This window comes from Myotis nattereri (genome assembly GCF_964212035.1).
Source record: "Myotis nattereri genome assembly, chromosome: 21".
NCBI classification, from domain to species: domain Eukaryota; kingdom Metazoa; phylum Chordata; class Mammalia; order Chiroptera; family Vespertilionidae; genus Myotis; species Myotis nattereri.
The window spans coordinates 9375001-9397286 of record NC_138097.1 but is presented as its reverse complement, the minus strand read 5'-3'; the positions used below and the strand labels follow the sequence as shown (position 1 = coordinate 9397286).

At 55.1% G+C, this 22286-nt stretch overlaps 2 protein-coding genes across 2 annotated transcripts in view; both read right to left on the bottom strand.

Moving 5' to 3' along the window:
• Window positions 1–1593: 1593 nt before the first annotated feature.
• RPS17 (ribosomal protein S17) lies at window positions 1594–4661 on the bottom strand. Its single transcript, XM_081114700.1, has 5 exons — window positions 4566–4661; window positions 4152–4303; window positions 3533–3638; window positions 2741–2806; window positions 1594–1720 (listed from the first exon to the last, which is right to left on the bottom strand). Exons 1-5 carry the CDS (start codon window positions 4566–4568, stop codon window positions 1640–1642), a joined length of 408 nt encoding a protein of 135 aa, XP_080970826.1. The 5' UTR covers window positions 4569–4661; the 3' UTR covers window positions 1594–1639.
• Window positions 4662–7411: 2750 nt separating this feature from the next.
• Window positions 7412–22286, bottom strand: part of CPEB1 (cytoplasmic polyadenylation element binding protein 1) — a 55323-nt gene continuing 40448 nt past the window's right edge. Inside the window, exons 4-12 of the mRNA XM_081114722.1 lie at window positions 20870–21093; window positions 18652–18922; window positions 16608–16721; window positions 16266–16355; window positions 15264–15400; window positions 12092–12290; window positions 10682–10776; window positions 10113–10193; window positions 7412–8866 (exon numbers count right to left, since the gene is read on the bottom strand). Of these exons, the coding sequence (XP_080970848.1) occupies window positions 8756–8866; window positions 10113–10193; window positions 10682–10776; window positions 12092–12290; window positions 15264–15400; window positions 16266–16355; window positions 16608–16721; window positions 18652–18922; window positions 20870–21093 (1322 nt within the window). The 3' untranslated portion in view covers window positions 7412–8755. The remainder of the gene's footprint in view (window positions 8867–10112; window positions 10194–10681; window positions 10777–12091; window positions 12291–15263; window positions 15401–16265; window positions 16356–16607; window positions 16722–18651; window positions 18923–20869; window positions 21094–22286) is intronic.

Here is a 22286-nt window from a genome sequence, read left to right as displayed (position 1 = left end):
CTTACGAGTGTCCCAACTAACAAGTTTTTTGAAATACCAGTTGTTTATATCGGCAGATTTTTTGCATTGAGTTGATAGAGTAATTTGCGTTAACGAGCTCCTTAACGAGCTCCGTCTTGGAACGAATTAAACTCGTAAGTCAAGGCCCCACTGTACATGGAGTGATGCTAACAGCAATGAGCAGAGTTGACAGATACTTAGCCTCAAAACCTCCGTACAAAGGGGAACTGGACCTTAGATGCGCCAACACAACTGCTCAAAGCAATCACTAAGTGGGACGGGGCGGCATAAAATGCCCCAAGAACACAGCACCCTTCTGTAATACAGAAAACCAGGTTAAATCGCATTTTGAGGACTATCAGAGCCAAACTGAAGGACAGTCCACAAAACCAGCCAATACTTTTCTGAAAAATGTCAGTCATGACATAGAAAGGAGGCTAAAGGGATATGGAATTATTGAATCAATGTCTTATTTCCTGGTTTTGATCATCCCATGGTTACAGGCCATGTGGCCCAATGGTTGGGCATCTACCTATGAACCAGGTCAGGGCACATGCCCAGGTTGCAGTCTCCATCCCCATAGGAGGCATCCAATTGATGTTTCTATCATCACTGATGTTTCTATCTCTTCCTCCGCCTCTGATATCAAAAGGGCACCTGTTGCCCTAGCCCAGTGGTCGGCAAACTGTGGCTCGCGAGCCACATGCGGCTCTTTGGACCCTTGAGTGTGGCTCTTCCACAAAATACCGACTTCTGTGCATGGACCACTAAATTTCAATTGCACTGTACATGCGCGCCCACACGAGGTTATTTTGTGGGGCCAAATAGCCGCATGTGGCTCGTGAGCCACGGTTTGCCGACCAGCCCTAGCTGATTTGGCTCAGTGGATAGAGCGTTGGCTCATGGACTGAAGGGTCTCAAGTTCGATTCTGGGCAAGGGCACATGCCCAGGTCGCGGGCTTGGTCCCCAGTGGGGGGTGTGCAGGAGGCAGCTGATCAATGTCTCTCATCATTGATGTTCCCATCTCTCCCTGTCTCTGAAATCAATAAAAAAGGGGCACCTGTCTATGCACATACATTCTCCTGAACACTGAGAATCAGAAAAAGAAAAAAAAAGTACATATACAGAGAATATAAAGCAATTGGGACAAAATGTAACTGAAGATTTAGGTAGAACATTTTGAAGCTCCTTTGCACTGTTCTTGCAGCTTTCCCCCGTTTGCAATTACGAGACTTTTAGAATGTCTGCTACACCTGTCTCACAGAAGCAGGTGTACAGGGATCCGTGGACAGCCAGACCTGAGCTCTGCCACTTCTGTGCAGAGACCCACACACATGCACGGCATGAACACACCCAGACCAGCATCAGCAGTAAAAAGCAGACAAGTGTGCAGAACACACTTCTCCCCACGACTCAAGAGGGACGCCCAGCCCAGTGCTCGCCCCTCCCCATGCACACAGTAGGACCCACAGCCTCGGCGGACCCAAGGTCAGAGCCACCTACCCAGGACGCTGCCAGCAGGCTCTCCCTTCCTTGATAAGGAACTCCTGCCCTTCGCTCCAACCAGCACCCAACCCCACAGACGACAAGAGCAAGGTGTCCATGGTTTATTGATAATATTACAGCATAGCAAAAGATTCAAACGGCTCCACGCGGCGTTTTGAAATTCATCCCAACTGTGGGCTGAGTGACCTGCAAGTTGGACAGACTGCCGAAGTCCTGGAACAACAAAACGGGTTCAGTGAGATCTGTGGTCATTGCTCCAGGACCACCAGGGAGCCCTGCTTCTCGGCCTCCACCCGCCTGCAGTGGGACTTCAAAGAAACCCAACGAAGGGCGTTCTCCCCCCCACCCCAGAATGATGACTTGAAGGACCCTGCACTCCAACAGGCAGCAGCTAGGAAGCTGTCCTGCAATGAAAAAACATGTCCATCCCAGCCGCACGTGGCTCAGTGCTTGAGTGTTGACCTATGAACCAGGAGGTCAGGGCACATGCCCAGGTTGTGGGCTGGATCCCCAGTGGTGGGAGATCCCATATGGGGTGTGCAGGAGGCAGCCGATCAATGACTCTCTCTCATCATTGATGTTTCTATCGCTCTCTCCTTCTCCCCTCCTCAATAAAACTTTATTAAAAAAGAAAAAGTGTGTCCAGACATTACCAAATGTCCTGGGGTAGGAGTGGAGGTATGTATCTCTCCCTTTTCGAATCATTTCTCTAGGCATACACAGAGCCACCTCCTTTCCAGGACCAGCCTGGGGCAGGCTGCCTCACAAATGGCAGGCCCTAGGCAATCAACAACTATGTAAAAAGGCCTAAGATAAGCCACAGAAGAGACACACATCAACCTGTACTGAAGACAGCTAAGCTTTCTAAGTAGTGCCTTGTATTAAGCATCTGGAAAGGAGACCACAGCTCACTCAAGTGGTCGGCACACAGACAAAGAAGGAAGGAAGTCGGGGTTGGGGAGTCCAATGGGGGGACAAAAGGGGACATATGTAATACTTTCAACAATAAAGATAATTTTTTTTTTAAAGGAAGAAATAAAGCCCCCAAGGGAAAGCCCACATAATGAAAAAGAACCAGCTGGATGGAACCATGGGGGCAAATGTGAGGAGCCAGCCACAGAACTGAGGTCGAAAGAAAGTAATGTCTGGAAAACACTGAGAACAGCTGGTGTTATTACAGACAGAGGGTGCTACTGGGAAGCCCCACTTTAGGTAAACTCGGCACATGCTTACCAAGAGCTTCAGCATTTCCTTAGTGTCAGGATCAACTTCAATGATCTCCTGATCCAGGGCCGAGACCTAGAAGAACAGGACCCCGCCAAATACCATCAGTGAGTTCTCTCACCTTCCCTGCCCTTTCCCCAACATTCCTAAACAAAAAACAGGCGCAGTTGCAAAGGAGACAGGATCCCACTAGGAGAGCAGTCGGCTTACGGATCACAGGCCCCACTTCTGGGGTCACCTTGTATGCGCCCTTCGCTATTCTCTTACCGGCATTCCGGAAACCTGAAGACTATGTTCATGTTCCGGGAATACTGTGCTAAGGCAAGCAATCAAACCAGAAGCTGTGGCAAGGCAATCAAACGTGACGAAGGGCTCTCAGGTGAAAACCAGGATGGACTTCAATGGCCCCTACAGCCCTGGCCGGTTTGGCTCAATGGGTAGAGCGTCGGCCTGCGGACCGAAGGGTCCCGGGTTCGAGTCGGATCAGGAGCACATGCCTGGGTTGCGGCTGGAGCCCCAGTAGGGGACGTGCAGGAGGCAGCCGATCAATGGTTCTCTCTCATCACTGACGCTTCCCTCTCACCCTCTCTCTTCCTTTCTGAAATAAATTTATGGCCCCAACAGGGCAGAACAGAGATTCACACCCAGGCAGGCAGGTTGCGGGCGCCTGCAGCTGGGTGAGGGTTTACGGATAAGGAACCTCCTTCTCCAGCTCAGCCGAGGTCCCTTGAGAAGCCAGGCACCTGCCTTCCCGTTCCAGCAGGAGCCCGAGGCCCAGAGAGGGGGGCGCGGCGCGCTTACCTCGGGCACGTAGTTGTCCCTCCGCTCCCTCTCCTCCTCCTGCAGCTTGATGGAGATGCCGCGCACGGGGCCCCTCTGGATCCGCTTCATCAGGTGCGTGACATAGCTGCAGCACAAGCGCCCCCCACACTGAGAACGCCCGTGCCCGCTGCATCCGGGCGTGCACGCTGCATCCGGGCATTCCCGCAGCACTTTTAGGGCTAATTCCTCCGCGAGAAGGGAGAGGACCCCCCCCCCCCGTCCTAGGAGCCCCGACTCCGACAGTGACACACGCGCCTGCCTGCCTGCCACCCTCTATCAAGTTCTGCCAACGCATCAAATCCCCCCCTCAGACTCCCGGGACCCCTCCCCAGCCTTCGTTTCCTCTCCTCCCAATGGACTGCCATTAAGATCCAGTCTCCCGGAGGCCTGGCCGCGGCCAGGTGTCACCGCCCCAGGTATGACACCAACACGACCCAGTCCCACCCGGGCTCCCTGCGAAGGTGCGCCCGCCCGCCTCCGGGGTGTCGGGCGGGGGGGAAATCCCCAGGACACGGCGGCCCCCCATCCCCCCGAGCCGGGGACCGCAGACCCGGGCCCCGCGCCCCACCTCCCGCCAGGCCCCGGCGGCTCCCCTCACCCCGCGATCTTGTTCCGGAGCTTCTTGCTGGGGATAATGGCGATCTCCTCGCACACGCGCTTGTTGGTGTGGAAGTCGTTGCCCAGGCGCGTGTAGTATTTCTCGATGATGACCCGGGCCGCCTTCTTCACGGTCTTGGTGCGAACGCGGCCCTGCGCGGGGGGAGAGACGGGGTCACCGCGAGCCCGACCCGCTCCGGGGAGGAGCGCGGCGTCGCGCGCCGGCCGCCGGGGTCCGCGGGGCTGGGGCCGCGCCCCGGAGGGAAGGCAGGGGCAGCGGGCCGAGTTGGGGCGCGGGGACCGACGCGGGAGCCAGCGGCCCGCGGAGGCCCCGGCCTGACGGGGTTAGGAGCCGCAGAAAGACGTGGATGGAGGTCGATTGCGGGAGATAACAGCTGCGGCCCAGAAAACCTACCATGGTGGCGGGTGCCTGTTGAAAGAGGAAACAGGAAGCACAAGAGAGGCCTATAAGGCGCCGGCTAGACAGCCGCTTCCGCTCTCCCTGGACGCGGAGCCAGCGCGGGAGGCCGGGCGACCCCTGGCGGCGCGGGGCGGGGGCGCAGGCGGCAGCCGCCGGCGGGCGGGTCTCCGGTTTCCCCGCCCCGCGCAGCCTCGGTCCCGCTTCTCTAGCCCCAGGTTCTGGGACCGGGCCGCCTATTTGCTGTGCTCCAGGCCAGGGCGACGGAGGGAGGGAGGCGGAGTCCTTGGGAAGCCATTCGGGGGCGTGGAAAGGTGAGGAAGGAAGGAGGGCGCCCTGCCCAGGACCCCCACCTGGTCCAGGGGTCAGAGATCTGTCGGGCCAGCCTGGTGGGGGCCGGTCCACCTGGGACAGCTTATCTCATTTTCCCCAGCCTTTGCTCAGACGTCCTTATATGAGGGGCTTTCCCTCCCACGTACATAGCGTCACTATCCTTTCAAAGGGGCGCTAATGTTTCTTACTCCTTGTCACAGTGACATGTGAGTCTTCTCAATCAGGGGCGAGCTCCATGGCGCAAGGGCCCTTTGGCTCAGCTCCTCCCCATGCCCCGCACAGTGCCCAGCACAAAGCAAGCTCTCCGATACGTAAGCCCAGGGCCCAGCTCACCTGCAATGCTGCCAACTGAGGCACCTTCTCCAACTACCGCCGTCTTCAGGCCGTTTCTGCCATACCCATCCCAAACCCGGCCCTCTAAGCCACCGCCCTGGTGGCCTCATTCGCCTAGGGCCGTGGTCAGCAAACTGCGGCTCGCGAGCCACATGCGGCTCTTTGACCCCTTGAGTGTGGCTCTTCCACAAAATACCACGTGCGGGCGCACACGTACAGTGCGTGATTGAAACTTCGTGGCCCATGCGCAGAAGTCGGTTTTGGGCCTGGGCGAGTCTATTTTGAAGAAGTGGCGTTAGAAGAAGTGGGGGGTGGACATAGAGAGAGGATGAAGGAAAGGAGATGGATGAAACAAGTATATAAGACGAGCGTGAATGGGAGAGTTGGAAGGGGTCGAGCTCAGCAAATGTACCTCAATCGGCATGAGGACGTTTTTAGCCAAGGCCAGCTTAGGAGGACCCTCATTAAGTTAATAACAATGTACCTACCTGTATAGTTTAAAAAATGTGGCTCTCAAAAGAAATTTCAATCATTTTACTGTTGATATTTGGCTCTGTTGACTAATGAGTTTGCCGACCACTGGCCTAGGGAGTACCCTGCCCCCTCCCTCCAACTCTGTTAAAGGGAGACCTGGCCACCTCCACCCTCCACCCCAACTGACTCAAGGAAAGGCTGGGCTGGCCAGGTTGGGTGAGTTAAGGGGCACAGCGCTGCGCCTCATTCCTCAACTCCTCTACCCATCACCTCGGTCAGTCCAGTCACTCTGAACGCAAGGCTCTATGGAGTAGGGGGGTAGGAGAAGAAAGCCTGGCCCATGGCTCAGTGGCTGAGCGTTGACCTATGAACCAGGAGGTCACAGTCCCATTCCCAGTCAGGGCACATGCCTGCACCGGGCTCGATCCCCAGTGGAGGATGTGCAGGAGGCAGCCCATCAGCGATCTCTCTCATCACTGATGTTTCTATCTCGCTCTCCCTCGCCATTCCTCTCTGAAGTCGATGTATATATATATATATGTATATATATATATATATATATATATATATGGGCAAGGGAGAGGCAGGCTCGCTCTGAGAGTTGCAGGAACTTATTTTACCAGCAAACTTCACACCAAGCTGCTGCCATCCATCCAGGCCTCAAGTGGAAGGTGAGGGCTCTGCTTGGCTGAGGGATTCCCGACCCCACGTGTGGGCTCCCGCACCTGCCACAGGATGCTTCTTCCGAGGGTGTAGGGTTCCTGTACCTCCAACTAAAATGCTATCTTCCAAAGGACCAGCCCAGCAGATGGGCCCAGCACAGCCTACCTGACGGAATTTGAGCAGACCCTCTCAAATCGGGAGCCTGTGAGGACGAGGGCAGGTGATGGGGCCCTCCAACAGGAAGACACAGGCTCAGGGCTCACAGGCAAAGTGAGACAAAAGCTGCCGAGCAGCGGTGCCCCCATGTCCTCCAAGCTGGGTCTGTGGCCGAGAGAGGAGAAGCCCCCAGCAGCTTTTCACACTTGGCCTAGTGGTACCCACCTCCAAGGTGCACTTAACCACGGAAGTGACCAAGAGTACTTACAGGGACAGGCCCCCCACAAGGTCCCACCATCCACCTGGGCTGGAAACTCATCACTGAAAATCGGAGGAAATGTGAGGGGTTTTTTGTTTGTTTTGTTCTTTATTCCTTTCAGAGCAGAAGGGAGAGGGGGAGAGAGAGAGAAACATCAATGATGAGAGAGAATCAATGATTGGCTGCCTTCTGCACACCCCACACTGGGGATCAAGCCCGCAACCCAGGCACGTGCCCTTGACCGGAATTGAACCCGGGACCCTTAAGACTGCAGGCCGACGCTCTATCCCAGGGGTGGGCAAACTTTTTTACTCGAGAGCCACAATGGGCTCTTAAACTGGACCGGAGGGCCGGAACAAAAGCATGGATGGAGTGTTTATGTGAACTAATATAAATTCAAAGTAAACATCATTACATAAAAGGGTACGGTCTTTTTTTTTTTTACTTTTATTCATTTCAAATGGGCCGGATCCGGCCCGCGGGCCGTAGTTTGCCCACGGCTGCTCTATCCCCTGAGCCAAATCAGCCAGAGCGGAAATGTGAGTTTTTAACTCTGAAATCTTATTACCCCACTGCCCCCAAGCCCCCACCCCTCAGACACAGTGACAAGAGACAAGAGCAGGCGTCTGCTGCAACGTGTTTATTATGTGCCAAAAAAAACGACACCACAGCTTACTCCACACATCTGTAGGAGAGTGCAGTCTTGCCTGCATATACTACAATGAGGTAGAGACTTCACACAGCTTCACAAAACCCACAGAGTAGCTGGGATAGGCAACAATGCAAGGTCAGCTCAGCGGGGAGGGGATGGGGGGGAAGGACACTGGTTCTTTGGCACACAGCTTCCCAAAGAGGGGCAAGTCGATTCTTTTTTTTTTAAAGAAAGAAAAAGTCAAGTTTTCAAATCCCAGTAGCATTTCCATCCACTGCAACGGTTGCTCCATACATTTCTCAAATCAAAGAAACAAGGAAGGGTACTTGTCCCCTCTGAGAGAAAGGGCTCCTGTGAGCCTTCTTCTGCCCCCACCAAAAAGCAGCCCTTTTTAGCTCAGTTACAAAAGAAAGAAGTCCTGTGACTTTGTGATTAAAAACTTCTATCAACCCTCCCCCCCAAATAAGTGCAACTTAAGAAGGTGCAGTAAACCGTTTAAACCTATATACAGCAGCTGCTCAAACACCTTTTACCCGGTCCAGTTTGCAATTCAAAAAAATTTTTTTTCTTGGTTGCAATTTTTTTTTTTCCTCTTCATTCGCAACTGTGAGAAACAGTGACCAGCAGTCCCCCAGACACAAATTTGCTATAATGTTAAAAGCTGCCAGGAAAGAAAAAAAAAGAACAATTCTTGTTCCAAATGACTTAAAAACTATTTTAAGGAGTGTAAAAAGGAACCGGTAAAAACCCTCGAGCATAAAATATGAAATATGATTTTGGTTTAAATGAAGAGCAAAGTCTCCTTGTTGTTTACAGTAAAAAACACCAGCTGAACACTCAGTTTATGCCGTTCAGGTGGGGGTTAAATAAATGGAAAGGCACTGTATGGCAACTGCAAGAATGAAACCAACGAGACCTGCGCATCACCACCATCAGTATTGCAAGGAATGTAAAAAAAGCGCTTTTAATAAATAAACCTAGATGTAGGCATCGTGTCAATACCTTCTGGACACGTAATTCTTTTTTGCTTTTCATCGGCAAAATGAGGAACTAAAATCTGGGAAAACTACAGAGTCGCTTGGAGGGTGAGCCAGAGGGTCCTTGCCCTGGCCCAGCCCCTGAAAACAAACCCGACAAAACTCATTGTGCATTAATTAGTGCAGAAACAAAGACAGACTCAGCGAGTGCAAAGGTGACTACGATCTTCCCTTGTCCTCGGGAAGCCGGCTCCCTGGTCGCCAGGTGCCCAGGTGGGGCAGGCCGCTGCCAGACCTGCCAGCCGCGGGCGCCGCAGGCCACCAGGCAAGGCCGGCTCCTCTAGCTGGAATCTCGGTTCTTCTGGTTCCGCATCAGGGGGCTGTGGTGGCGCAGGCCCTCCGTGCTGTGCCGCCAGTGCCAGCAGCTCCGGCAGAAGTACTTGAAGCACACCTGCGCAGAGAAAGGGAGACGGGGCGCTCCGGTGGCAGCCGTGGCAGCCGTGGCAGCCGCAGGCCCCGTGTGCAAGCGAGTGGGGCCTCCTGGGGCCTCCATGGTGCTAGAAGAGAGGGTCTCGGGAACTTGGAACCCCTCACACAGGCCTGATCGACCCGGGAAACCTGCTGTGTTCCTGCAGGTGCCTTGACTTCATCCAACATTCAGGGCTCCCACTGTGTACAGCTTCCCTCACCCCTCACCGCTGCAGCCGCTCCTCAGGCCCCGCCCTTCTCTCACCTCCTCGCTGCTAACCTGCAAGGACATCTGAAGACAGTGACTCCAGGTCCCAATGTAAAGGACATGCCTCCTTCTTCAGCCGAAGTGAGGAAAGGTGACAGACCCTGGGGGTCTGTCCCACCTCCTGCTCTGAGCTGTGTAACCTCTGACAAACCACTGACCTCTGAGCAATTACCTAAAAATGGAGGGTCCCCCAAAACCTGTGATGGGGCTGATCAGAGAGATGCTCATCCTTAGATCCAAGGTACTGCACACCCTCACCTGGGAGCGGCGGTTTAACCACTGTCGACCAGGGGCTCCCAGCCTGAGTGACCACTGCAAACGCTAGTGGACGCACCGCCAAGCCCCAAGCTCCCGTCACACATCACAGACCAGCTGCAGGGGCACCACTTGGACACTTGGCAGAAACACGAGTCTCGGGCCCCACCCCAAACCTGCTGAGTCACAATCTGCATTTAAACAAGATCCTCAAGTGATGTGCACACACATTCAAGTGTGAGAAGCATTTTTGCTGAAAAACACGCCCAGATGTGTGCACAGCCACCCAGAAACAGTCAACAAGAAGCTGCCGTGCTGCGCTCTCTGCCTGTGTCTGACAACTGGGGGTACAAACCAGGTATAAACATCAAAAACACTCCAGGGGTCCCTGAGTGGGGGAACAGCAGCCTCGAAGTCCTAAGAATTGGAACAACACTGCCTGGCTCACAGGTCCTGCTGACCACCCAGGTTCCTGTCACCCTCAGAACCCACCCATGATCAGCAGCAGCCCACATGTCTGCCCACATCGTGTAAAAGGAGAAGGCCGGAGCGTCAAGACTCAACTCAAGAGCTTTCTGATCACCAGCGCCTCCTCTGCTCAACCACAAGGTACCCGAGAACCCCAACACTCTGTGTGATGAACCTGGCATAACCATTTTCAATTAAGGGGGACTTTCTAGGCACCTCCAGGGCCCAGGGGACTCACCTGATCTCGACAGAAGAAAGGGCCAGGCTGAGAACTGCAGATATGACACAGAGAATCTTCTAGGTAGGGGTCGATCTGAACCTGCATGAAGCGAGACAGGAGAAGGAAGTGGCTCTAAGGCCAGGCGGCCAGTGGCTGGGAGGGAGGGTGCACAATGGGGCTCTCCGCATGAATGCAGGGCACTTCCTGGGTTAAAGGGACGGAGAGTGTGGAGACCCCAGGGGGCAGATGAGCTCACCATGCAGGGCCAGGCTGGCAGCCTCTGCAGTGTGGGCACCACACACATTCCTGCCTGGCCCCCAGCTCACTGCACCCCCCCAGTCTCACCCAGGGAAGCGTTCAGCGGACACAGATCAGAAGGCAGTCAGGCTCCGGCAATGCCCAGCCAGGGCAGGCGCCCCGCAGGCTGAGAAGGCTCAACAGCCATGGCCCCTCTCCTGCGTCACCACAATCAGGCTCCCCCCAGACCTGAACCCAGAGTCCCCAGGGCACACCCAGCACAGGGACCGCTCCGCCTCAGCTGCCCTGGTGGTAACCTGCCCAGAGGAAGGGACAGATCAGCCTCTCACCTTCTTGGTGAACTTGGTGGTTTTGATCTCCACAAACGCAGCGCTGACGGCTTTCAGGTAACTGCGTTGATTATTGAAGGTCACGCGCCCAGACCCTGTTGTAGAAACAGCAGAACAAATTCACCTTCTAACGGGTGGGGATGCCCAGCCCTCAGGCTGTATGGGCCGGGGAAAGCATTTGGTCTGGCCCTGCCAAGGCACTGGGTGAGTTAATAGTGTTTGACCAAACAGAGCAGGCCAATTTTTAAGTTGATAATTTTGTATGGCCCAAGAATGACATTCTAGCCAAATTCTCCCACATGTCACTTTTCAACACTTGTCAGCACTCAGGAAACCCTGTGTCTAGACCAGTGACATCCAATAGAAATGTATTGTGAGCAACTCGTATTAAGTTTTCTAGTAGCCACGTCTAAGTGTGTGTGTGTCGGGGGGGTGGGGGGGTGGTTGGTGGTGGTGGAATTAACTTTAATATATTTTATTTAACCCAATATATACAAAACCTTATCACTTTAACCTGTGGCACTAGCCACATTTCCAGCGGCCCAGCAGCCACATTCAGTGGGCGGCTACCAACTCAGACGGCTGGTTACAGACCACATAGGCACCAGCCCCAAAGGAACAGGGGAAGGCATGCTAACGGGCATGGGGAGGGAAGAGCCCCTGGTGCAGGCAGGGGCAGAGGGAAGACTACAGGGCTCAGAATGGAAGCCAAGATTCAGCTAGAGTCTCTCTCTGAAGGTGAGCCCAGCAGCCACACCCTCGTCCGAGGTCCTGGAGACCAGGCAGGGAGCCAGGAGAGACTAGTCCTGCCAAGGGCCGCCCCGCCCCCGCACCTCGGAAGGCCGCTCTGTCTGAGGTGTAGCACCAATGCACACGGCTCCACGTGAGGGGAGTGGGTCAGCCACGTCCCATCACTAAGTTCAAGGCTCCACCTCTGACCGGCTCCTGAGATTCCTGTGCGGTGTCTGGAAGTGGCCTCCCTGCTCAGAGGGGCTGACCAGAACCCAGCGGCTGGGCCCAGACTGCCCTGTGCTGGGGATCACCCAGTTCTCCCTCAGCCTGACTGGGCTCTGCCCCTGCACAGGACACTTAATAAAGGAAGCCAGGCAAGTTCAGGGAAGTACTGGCCTCTTCATGAACTATATGACCTGTTGTCTGTCCCAGACGGTTTGGCTCTGAGCTTCCCACCAGAGTTCCTGTCCCATTTTCACCTCCTAGATCCCTGCCTGTGTGTCCCCCCTTTCACGGGAGGAAGGGGAGGGTGGGTGCAGAGGGTGGTTTAGCTCTGCTGCTGGGATGCGCCATCTGCAGCCCTGGGCCAGGCCTGCCTTTCGCTCCCACGGGAAGTACCACGCTCTTGGGCTGCCTCCCAGGGCCGCACGCGGCCCCACACAGAAGTGGGACGCTCACCAATGGGATACTTGTGCTTATCTGTGTCAATCCCGGCGTACACCACTCCGCCAAACAGGTCGTTCAGGATGGCCGCCAGGGCCTCGGCATTGAGCATCCCGTGCAGGGCGCCCACAAACACCGTCCTGCTGGGGTCCAGTCTCTGAGATGGGTTCCGCACGAAGTTGCTGTCAGCCAAGACCCAGGGGATCACTTGTACCTGGAAAAGCACGCAAAGGTGTGTCATGCTGGCAGGGAGCCAGGCCGGCTCTGGCAGGGAGAGGCGCAGCTCCTGGTCTTGCTGGAGCCGGGTGGGAGGCCCGGGCGGCGGGCGAGAGGTGCTGCCCCCAGCACACAGGCCTGCCTCCCCCAGCCCAACCAGAGTTGACTTTCAGAGTCCATGTGTCCAAGTGGTGACAGCAAATGGCCCAAACACAGTCACTCATCCTGGGGAGCAAGCAAAGCAGAACCGAACCGTCACCTGTGTGGTTCCAACAAAGGGCCGTGGACACTGATGTACAGAGAGCACAGGCCAGAGGCCCAGGAGCAGAAAGGCTCCACAGGGAAGCTTAAGGACAGGAGCTGGGGGCAGAGGCTGGGGCGCTCAGGGTACTGGTAGGCGGTGGTCACTGGCCCGGGAGCCGGTGCCGTGGGGGCGACAGAGGCGGGCAGGGTCACTCACGGAGGCTCACAGAGCAGACCTGCACCAGGGCAGGAGCCGACCACATCTCTGCCTCAGACAAAACCTGGCAGAGCAGGCAGAGATCCACAGTGAAGTGCAGACTGTAGTGTTCTGGAAGATTAATGTGTAAAGTTCTAAAAGACTGTCTCAAAGCAGGAAGAGATGAGGTGGCAACCAGCAAAAGGCAGACGCGAAGGAGGGTCAGAGGAAGGAGAGGCAGGCCTGCAGGGCCTCCGGGGCACGGGCACGGGCAGCTAAGCCCAGAAGACCCGCCGGCAGAGCCCGGGCCTGGGCGTGTGGGACAACAGGAGGAACCTGGCCAGGGTCCAGGCCTAGAGGACCCTGGGAAGAGAGGGCCTGGCAGAAGTCACCCAGAGCCAATTTCACTGGGAGATGCAAAAGCCCACTGTGCTTTGTCCACTCCCACGGGAGGGGCCACCATCTTGGTCCACATGCCACGGGCCACCAGGCTCTCCAAGCTTTTTGTTACAGTAAACAGAACCGTTGAGGACCACAGGCCATTCCCAAAGAGAGGCCCCAGGGGAGGTGGGCCAAGCAGGCAAGAGCCTGGAGAGGTGTCTGAAGGTAAGAGCAGAGCCACAGGTGAATAACGTGTCTGATCCGGAAAGAAGAGAGAAGGGAGTCAGATGCTGACCATACGGTGGTGGGAAGGGACCTGAAGGAAGTAGAAGAGGCCAAGCGACAGGGCAGCCTACGGTCAGCACACCAGACACTGTAGGGCAGTCACTGCAGGGCAGTGAGGGAAGAGGGACAGGACGGAGTCGGCAGGGCACGGAGGGGGCGGAGGGGCCGGGGAAAGCAGGACAGGCAGAGGAGCATGCTGACCAGTCCTAGGATGCAGCAAGGGGTCACTGCATGGGCCCCAGCAGAGAGAACGGAAAGGAGGGGGAGCTCTGGGTCACTGGGGGCAGCCAGAGGATGGACCCGCCCTGTGACTAAGACAAAATGTGAACTGACACCAGGAAACAGCTATAAAACAAAGAGCCAGCTTCGTGACATGCCTTGTTTTTAGAATATATCTATATCTATATCTATATCTATATCTATATCTATATCTATATCTATAGCTATATCTATATCTATATCTATATCTATATCTATATCTATCTAATCTTTTTATTGACTTCATAGAGGAAGGGAGAGGGAGAGATAGAAACATCCATGATGAGACTCTTGGATCGGCTGCCTCCTGCACGCCCCCTACTGGAGATGGAGCCGGCAACCGGGGCATGTGCGCTGACCAGAATCGAACCTGAGATCCTTCAGTCCGCCGGCTGACACTCTATCCACTGAGCCAAACCAGGTAGGGCACGTGCCTTATTTTAATTCTGAGGCGACCACCTCAATAAAATAGACATTTCCCTACTTACCCTACAGATTTTACTTCTAGAGCAGTTTTAGGTTCACAGCAAAACCAAGCTAAGGTTCAGAGTTCCCTCATAATGCCTGTCCCCCTCAGCCCCCGCATCAACATCGTGCACTTGGTGGTCAGGGAACCTCTGTGGCCACGTCACTGTCACCCCAAGCCAGAGCTCACATCAGGGTTCACTGTTATGGGTGTTGTATGTGTGACACCGCAACGGGCAGGGTGGAAATAGCACCTGCCTCCTTTCCGCAGGGAGGGACCTCATTTCGGGGGTGGTGCTAGTGTAAGGACATGTGTTAACCTTTACGGGATCTCAGAGGTGTGTCACTGCCCTGAAGACCCCCCGTGCCACCTGTTCATCGTCCCCTCCCCAGGACCCTGGCAACTGCCTCTCCTCACGAACACAGGCACTCCGATCCCCCATTTGACAGAGGAGCAAACCATGTTTCAGAGACACTACACATCTAGTCCAATGTCACAACAGGGACTTGAATGGAACCAGAATCTAGAACAGCAGCACTGGTTCCTAAGCTCAACAGCCCCCTTACGAGATGTGAGGTCGTGATGGGCCCTCGTGACCTAAAGGGCGTTGTGAGCTCAGGAACCAGTGCTGTTTTCAAAACCTGTTTCTCAAACACCATCCACTCCTAGAACCACGCGGCAGCTTGGCCGAACGGGAGCTTCCTGAGCTCCCCCCACACCGACGCATGAGTCTGAGAAGGGCCCGAACACGCACTGAGGTCCAGGCGGGGAATCTGGGCTAGAAACCCGAGGCGAAGGGCACGCGGCCGATAGAGAGGGAGCGAGGAGAGAGAGCACCCGCAGGGGAACCACAGGGCTAGCAAAGGGCGGGAGGGAAGCAGGGATCCCGGGAGTGCGGGCTGCAGACTTACCCACCCCGGGTCAGAGGTGGCTGGGAGTCAGTGTGACCTCCATGGGCAAGAGACACACATACCACGAGGACCCAAAGGTTGCTTTTTTTTTTTTTTATGGAATTGAGAGTATTTTGCTGTATTTGCTGTGAGGCAGGAGGAACTTCTTGCCTCAGGACACTCGCCTGCAGCCTGCGTGTCCTCCCACCCAAGGACACCGGCCTCTTAGGAGAGGACGTGGTGCGCACTCACCTCCTTGCAGCGCATCCTTCGGCTGGACATCTTGAAGTAGTATTCGCTCAGGCCGTCGGGGCTCAGCGGGTCATGCGAGCAAGCCTGCAGCAAGGCCCGGACAGACTTCTCCAGCTCGAAGACCAGGTACACGTACCCTACTCCCAATGGAAGAGAAGAGGCATGAGCACCCTCGGCCCCTCCTCAGCCTTCGTTCTGCAGCTCTCGGTTCCAGGAGAGGCGGCCTCGTGCGTACGACACAAGCGTGTCCTGCTCCTGGGGAGTCTTGTTGAAGGGAGCCCCTGCTCTGCTGAGCCCAGGCCTGGGGGGGGCGGGGACCTCTCCCACCTGGCAGGGGGAGTTTGGCAAGGCAGGACGGGCCTGTCATACCACACAGCCCTTCACCCGACTGGAGTACGTGTTCCTGGCCGGGGGAGGGGCGGGAGCAGAGGCAGGTCTGCAGCCTACCTGCGGGGCGGGGGTGATGCTCTAAAAGCCTAGTTACCACTGGTCCCGTCCCCCCCCCGGGACACTGCCAGTGGAGACGGGCAGGGTGAAAATAGCACCTGCCTCCACTCTGCAGGGAAGGGATCTCATTTCAGGCCAGTGAGGGATCCGGATCCGAGGCTTGGTCCTCCTTCCTGCCGGCTCCAAAGGGAGCTCAGAAGGAGGTCAGCAACAATGTAACTAGGCAGGGGGCAGGCAAAGGGGGCCCTGCGAATGCCTTGTTCTGAGAGGGAAGCGGCTGGGTCCAGGTGGGGGAGGGCACAGGAAGTGTCACACGGGGGTTTCAGCGGCAGCTCCCACTGCAGGTCAGTTTGGACAGACGGACCGTTAGCCAGAAGAACAGAGGGGTGGTGCTAGGTGGGGAGCAGTGCTGACAGCGGAAAGCTGTGTGCTCCAGGTGCCTACACCACGGTACCAGCATGCAGCGGTGACATCCCAGCATCCCTCAGTGCAATTATGTGCCAGGGAGGAAAAAAAAAGCTCCTACCATGTCTTTATTACCTTTGGGCATATTACCTTTGGGAGGACACCGGGGGTGCTTGCCATCCTTACCGGGCCACTCCACACTCAGGGAGCCAAAAACACGGAAGGTGTTAACCAATCCAGCTGCGAAGAGATGGACGAGAGGGGTGCTGAGGCACACCCTCCCCAGGGGGCCCAGCTCTCCCAGGCTCATCCCCCCACAAACAACATCTGAGAGGACTCTGGTCTCGGGGGCAGGTGCAAGCACCGAGAAGAGCACGATGGGAGTCGGTGAAGCGCCCCTCCCCAGGCTCCTGGAGACCCTGAGCTCAGAGGTCAGCCCGGCCTCCAGCCCAGCGTCATGCTCCTGAAGCAGGAGGCCTGGAGGCAGCTCACCTTCCGTAATATCCCAAGGCACACCGCCGAGGAACACTTTGCAGGAGTAGACAGGGTTCTTGTAGTTCCGGGGAGGAAGCTGGCCACTCCAGGTACAGGTAGCTTCATTCACAGCTTTGGGGGCAGAGACAGAGAAACGGGTCAGAGAACCACCGCCCTCCCCTGGGGTGAAGGTGTCCAGGAAGAACAGGACGGGCCCGGCGCAGCCAGGCTGCTGGGAGAACACCCCTGGCTATTCCGAAAGGCGTCACCTCACCACGCCGTCAGCCCAATCCCGTCAGCCCGGCCCTCATCACTAATTCTGTCTCCACGAAAACAGAGATGTGTAGGTAAAAATGCTCACAACCCAAGCTGTTTCCAACTAACCACAAAGCAGTTTTGTCTAGTCATTGCTTCCAATGCTAATTAAAATAAAATTACTTGAACGTAAATAGAACAATTTTGTGTACGAGATCCCAAAGGCTGGCTGCTCCACATGGGCCTTATCCCCACATGTTCACACAAGAAACAGTTGCCTCTACTTTCGCTGCCTTCGCTCTGAACTCACCCATCACGGAAGTGAGGACCCTGCCAATAAAGCGCCCCCACCAGCAGCCCAACAAGACCAGAGTTCCCGCCGTTCCCAAGCCAGAACCAGGCCCCACCCCCACAGCTATGTGTGCAACGCCCCAACAAACATCGGGCCTTCCTTAGATAATGGACCCACCCCCCCCACCCCCCCCTCAGCGTCCAATGTATGCCCATGACAAGCCTGTCCCAACCCGCTGTGATGTGTCTGACTCCGACTCAAAACTCCAACTGCTCTTCTGTTCAGCCCTACAGTTTCTAACGGTTCTCAACCTGTGGGTCGCGACCCCTTTGGGGGTGGAACAACCCTTTCACAGGGGTCGCCTAAGACCATCCTGCATATCAGATATTTACATTAGGATTCATCACAGTAGCAACATTACAGTTATGAAGTAGCACTGAAAATAATTTTATGGTTGGGTCATAACATGAGGAACTGTATTTAAAGGGCCAGAAGGTTGAGGCTCTGTTCTTGGTGACCAATTCGGCCTTCTAGCAGTCTTTAATCCTGTCCCCACTCGGTCTGTGCTGTTCCAGATCCGGGAGTGACCTCCTGGGCATGGCCAGGCCCTGCCCACTGCACTCCCCGCCGTAGCACCAGGACAGGGAGCCAAGGAAACCAAGCCTCATGTTCACTCAGGCGATGATATGACATGAAGCCATTTCCTACAAGGCCCAACGTGCCAGCAAGAAACTCAACTATCAGCAATGTTTTGCGAACAATAACGGAACTAGATATAACATCCCTTCGCAGGGACAGTGGCACTGGAGAAAGTGCAAAGATGGGCGGCCAAGACCACTAAGTGGACAGGGCAGTGGCACCATCAGAGGAGAATGAGATCAGGTCCAGCTCTGTGAGCAGAAAGTCAGACATACTGATGCCTCTGGAAACACAGGGAAGAGCGACACTGAACACCGGCCGTCATCAGCTCAGCACCTCCGAACCGCGGTCGGTGGGCACCTGACGCCTCAGTAAACACTGACTGTGACTCATTTACTTCCGGGTATGGGCGGAAGATGACAAACAGATGCAGTGCGTATTTCAGCTCAGGTCAATGACGGAGCCCGAGGTCTGTGGGAGACCAGGACACCTGGGGACAGCCTTTACCTTAGAGGCTGCCCACCCGTGTCCCCGAGTTCACCCGTCAGAAAGCCTCGGGGAAGAAGCTCCTGCCTGAGTTAGGAAGGTGAAGGGAGACAAAGCTCAGAGCATCCCGCCAGGGTTCCCGTGAGAGAATCAACGGACGGCTGCGCACAGCCAGCCTCCAGGGGAAACAGGTGAGAGGGAGCCAATGCTCACCACACAGCCCGCACGCAGGTCACCGCTCCTTCCTGCCTGCCAGCCCGGAAAACCCGACTGTCCCATCAGCACTCACTCCAGAGGACAGACTGCGCTGCAGATCCAGGGCCTTCACCGCAGCCAAGTCCTCTTCCAGTCAGGTCCACTGTCGGGCCCAGCCTGCCCACCCACACTCACCTGCCGCCTGCCGGTGCAGCCTGGCCTCTCTCTCTATGCTGAAGGGGTCTTTGGGGGCTTCCAGGAGGTCCCAGGAGGGCCACACGGAAGCTCCTGGCCATCTCTTCGACGCACTGGTTGGGGAAGGAGTGACAGCAGCGGCAGCAGCAGCGGCGGCAAGAGCAGCTTGCTCTTGGTCCATCCGGGACCCAACCCCCATCTTTAAGGAATCTCGGGGGCCACCCCCTGTCAGGGACAGGAAGGGCAGAGGGGGGGAGATGCGCAGGCTGGACTGAAGGAGGAAAAGGGAGACAGGTTTTCAGAGGGCGGTCTGGTGGAAAGAGCAACAACTGCACTGCAGACATTATGAAAAATACCATTAAGCACTGGGTCTGCTTTCTTCCAGACTCTCTCCCTAAGAAATTTTAAGATTAGTTGTCCTACCCTAATTTAAACAAATTCTTTTGTCCCCAAGTCAACATTTTTTTTTTTCATTTTGCCAGACAGTCTTTGTAAGCATTTTTAATTAATTTACGATATTCTATTTAGGGACCAAGCTACATTTCCCTGACCTATTGCCCCACTGATGAACACTCAGATACTCTCGGTCTATAAATAAGTACTTTAAGATGTAGCTTCATATCTTGTGTTTTCTTTGGTCAGATTCCTAGGTCTAGAGTCAAAATGCTTTCTATTGCGGGGGAGGGGGGGTGTTCTATCAGAAATACGTAAGAACGCGGGGTTTATCCTAAGCTTGTGCCAAAGCTTTAAATTCTACTGGTTTCAGTGGGTAAAATAACATCACATTATCATAAAAACAAACTAAAATAATCACTCAACAGAATATGTCCTAAAAGTTCAAATACTGCCTCTATTCTCTCTTCTGTGAGGAGTGAGGTATCTGGGGATGTTCTTTTTGTATATGTTTTTATTCATTTTTAGATAGAGGAAGGGAGAGGGAAAGACAGATAGAACCATTGATGAGAGAGAATCATCGATTGACCACCTCCTGCACGTCCCTTACCGGGGATCGAGCCCGAAACCCGGCATGTGCCCTGACCAGGAATTGAACCGTGACCTTCTGGTTCATGGCTCGACACTCAACCACTGAGCAACATGGGCCAGGCCTGAGGAAATTCTTTCAACAAAACTCAAACAATTAAAGCTTTATGAGGTAAATTTCCAAGACTGAGACCCCCTCTGAAGGCCATAACCAGAAGCACCTCATCTCACCCCATTTACAGGAGGCAACTGCGACCCAGGGTAGCAGAGCCCACTGTGGGGACCCCTCTGGGAGTAGCCTGAGCCGGGCAAGGGGAACAGGAGCGCCAGCTCATGCTCTAGGGGAGTGGACAGGAGACCAGGTGGGTGCTCACGGCTGGGCTACGAATGGTAACTGTATCCACAACCAGGGTGGCCAGTCCTGGGTGTGGAAGGGAAGAGGTAGGAAGCCAGCCTTCCATTCATCGACCAGCCAGTGTAGGGACCCGGAACAGAGGCCAGGATGAGGAGGCGGCTAAGGCTACATGGCACTGTGCTCCTTACCTAACCCACCGCCAGCTCCGCGCAGCCTGGCACCCCCGCCACCCGGCTGCAGGTGAGGAGCTTGGGTGCCACATTAACACTGGGCAGCACTTCACAGGTGCACAGTGGCCTCAGACAGCCAACATGGGTCAGGAAAGGCTTTAGGAGCCAGGGGCAGTCAGGTCTGGGTGAGAACCCTGGCCCCGCCAATGAAGGCGCACCCAGGCGGTGCGGCGGGTCTGGCTCCAGACCACTGCAAGAAAGCGTGTCATCACCTCTTTGGCTGGTGGAGGGTCTTGCCTTCATTTGTAAACAATTGCAATACCTCATAGCCCAGTAAAACGGAGCATGCCCATAATTTTAAAAACCATCACTGAAGAGTTCTGAGATATCATACATAAAGGCACATAAATGATACTGTGTTTAGGCTAAAGAACACCCCGTGTAGGCCAGGACACGGAACTCGGCTAGGACTCCCATGTTTGCCTGTGAAGTAACTGTGACCCAACGGCTCCTGGAGAAACTCATAAGAAGTGTCCCGGGCTCAGGTCCTGAAATGCATCGCCCAATGGTGTACAAGGCATCCTCTATTCTGTCAGGGCCAAAAGCTCTGTTTGTGCCCACGATGGCCTCCACACCTTCCAGCATCCTAGTGGGCACGTACCCCTGTCAAGCATGCTGGCCCTCCCACCCGGCTCCCCGACAAGCGACATACAATCAAGTCTGAGAGATGATCTGATCCGGAGCTGAAGCCACTGGTGTCTGAGTCCGAGGGGCTGCTGGAGCGGGAGTCCAGGATGGGCCGCGTGTCCAGGCGGGAGCCTCTGACTGAGGGTGCTGAGAACTTGTCCACGTCAGATCCAAGGGGGTCCAGTGGCAGGAAGCTCAAGGGGGGCTTCCCCAGGACATTGCCCAGGGGGTTGTGGAGCATGCTCAGTACTAGGAGGAAAAATAAAGGAAGTCCTGTAACTTCTTAGTTTTCTTCCCAGCCAACAGCCCTCCCTTCTCCCACAGCCACGCAACAGGACACGCTGAGGCACCACCACTGAAAGCCCAACAGAACCACAGTTCGCATGCACCGAGCAGACACACATCCAGTGCCGACACTGGCCTTCCAGGGCCTGTGAGAGGCAGTTACAGGACAGCTTTGTGAAGCCTGGAGGTCCTGCTGTCACAGAAGCAACAAAATTCCAGCTCTTGCCTGACCGATATGGTTCAGAGGTTGAGTATCGACCTATAAACTAGGTGGTCACGGTTCAATTCCGGTCAGGACACATGCCCGGGTTGCGGGTTCGATCCCCAGTAGGGGGCCTGCAGGAGGCAGCCAATTGATGATTCTCTCTCATCATTGATGTTTCTGTCTCCCTCTCCCTTCCTCTCTGAAATCAATAAAAATATATCTTAAAAAGACTAACAACAACAAAGCTCCAGCAATCTGACACCTAGGCTTAGGGGTCAGTGCCAGCATTCGGGGAACTCTGTACCACTGGGGACCCCGGTCACAGCTGCTATTTTTTTTAAATATATTTTTGTTGATTTCAGAGAGGAAGGTTAGAGAGGTAGGGAGAGGGATAGAAACATCAATGATGAGAGAGAATCAATGATTGGCTGCTACCTGCACACCCCACACCAGGGATAGAGCTCACAGCCTGGGCATGTGCCCTGACCAGGAATGAAATGTGACCTGGTTGATAGGTCAATGCTCAACCACTGAGCCACGCTGGCTGGGCCATACCTGCTATTCGTGTCTGGGTGCACACGCCCACGTTGCCACAGGAGACCCCTTCAGCGCACACCATGCTCCTCCCTACTGCCTGGCAACAGGGGTGCCACTGCAGACCACTTCCCTCATGCATCAATCTGTGTTCACTACGGTGTTGGTACATCTGTGCTACCAGGCACAATTCCAACTAACCTGCAATTTTTTTTTTATTTTTTTTTTGCAATGTCCACAAAGAAATCTTGAGGCCTTGTCAGATTCCTGTGTGAAAGCTAGGAATGATCTCTACCACATCCTCCCATCTGATAAGCCTGTCTAAACAGAAAAAGGCAGGACAGGCCCCGCTAGCCACCAATGAACTTTATGCCTTAAGTGCTCACAGTCCATGACCAAGTCACCTGCTCCCTCTGGA

Coding starts and splice junctions, on each gene's coding strand:
- RPS17 (XM_081114700.1), bottom strand. Junction 2,807..3,532: donor GGGACAACTACGTGCCCGAG/GTAAGCGCGCCG, acceptor CTGTTCTTCTAG/GTCTCGGCCCTGGATCAGGA. Junction 1,721..2,740: donor AGGAAATGCTGAAGCTCTTG/GTAAGCATGTGC, acceptor TTGTTGTTCCAG/GACTTCGGCAGTCTGTCCAA.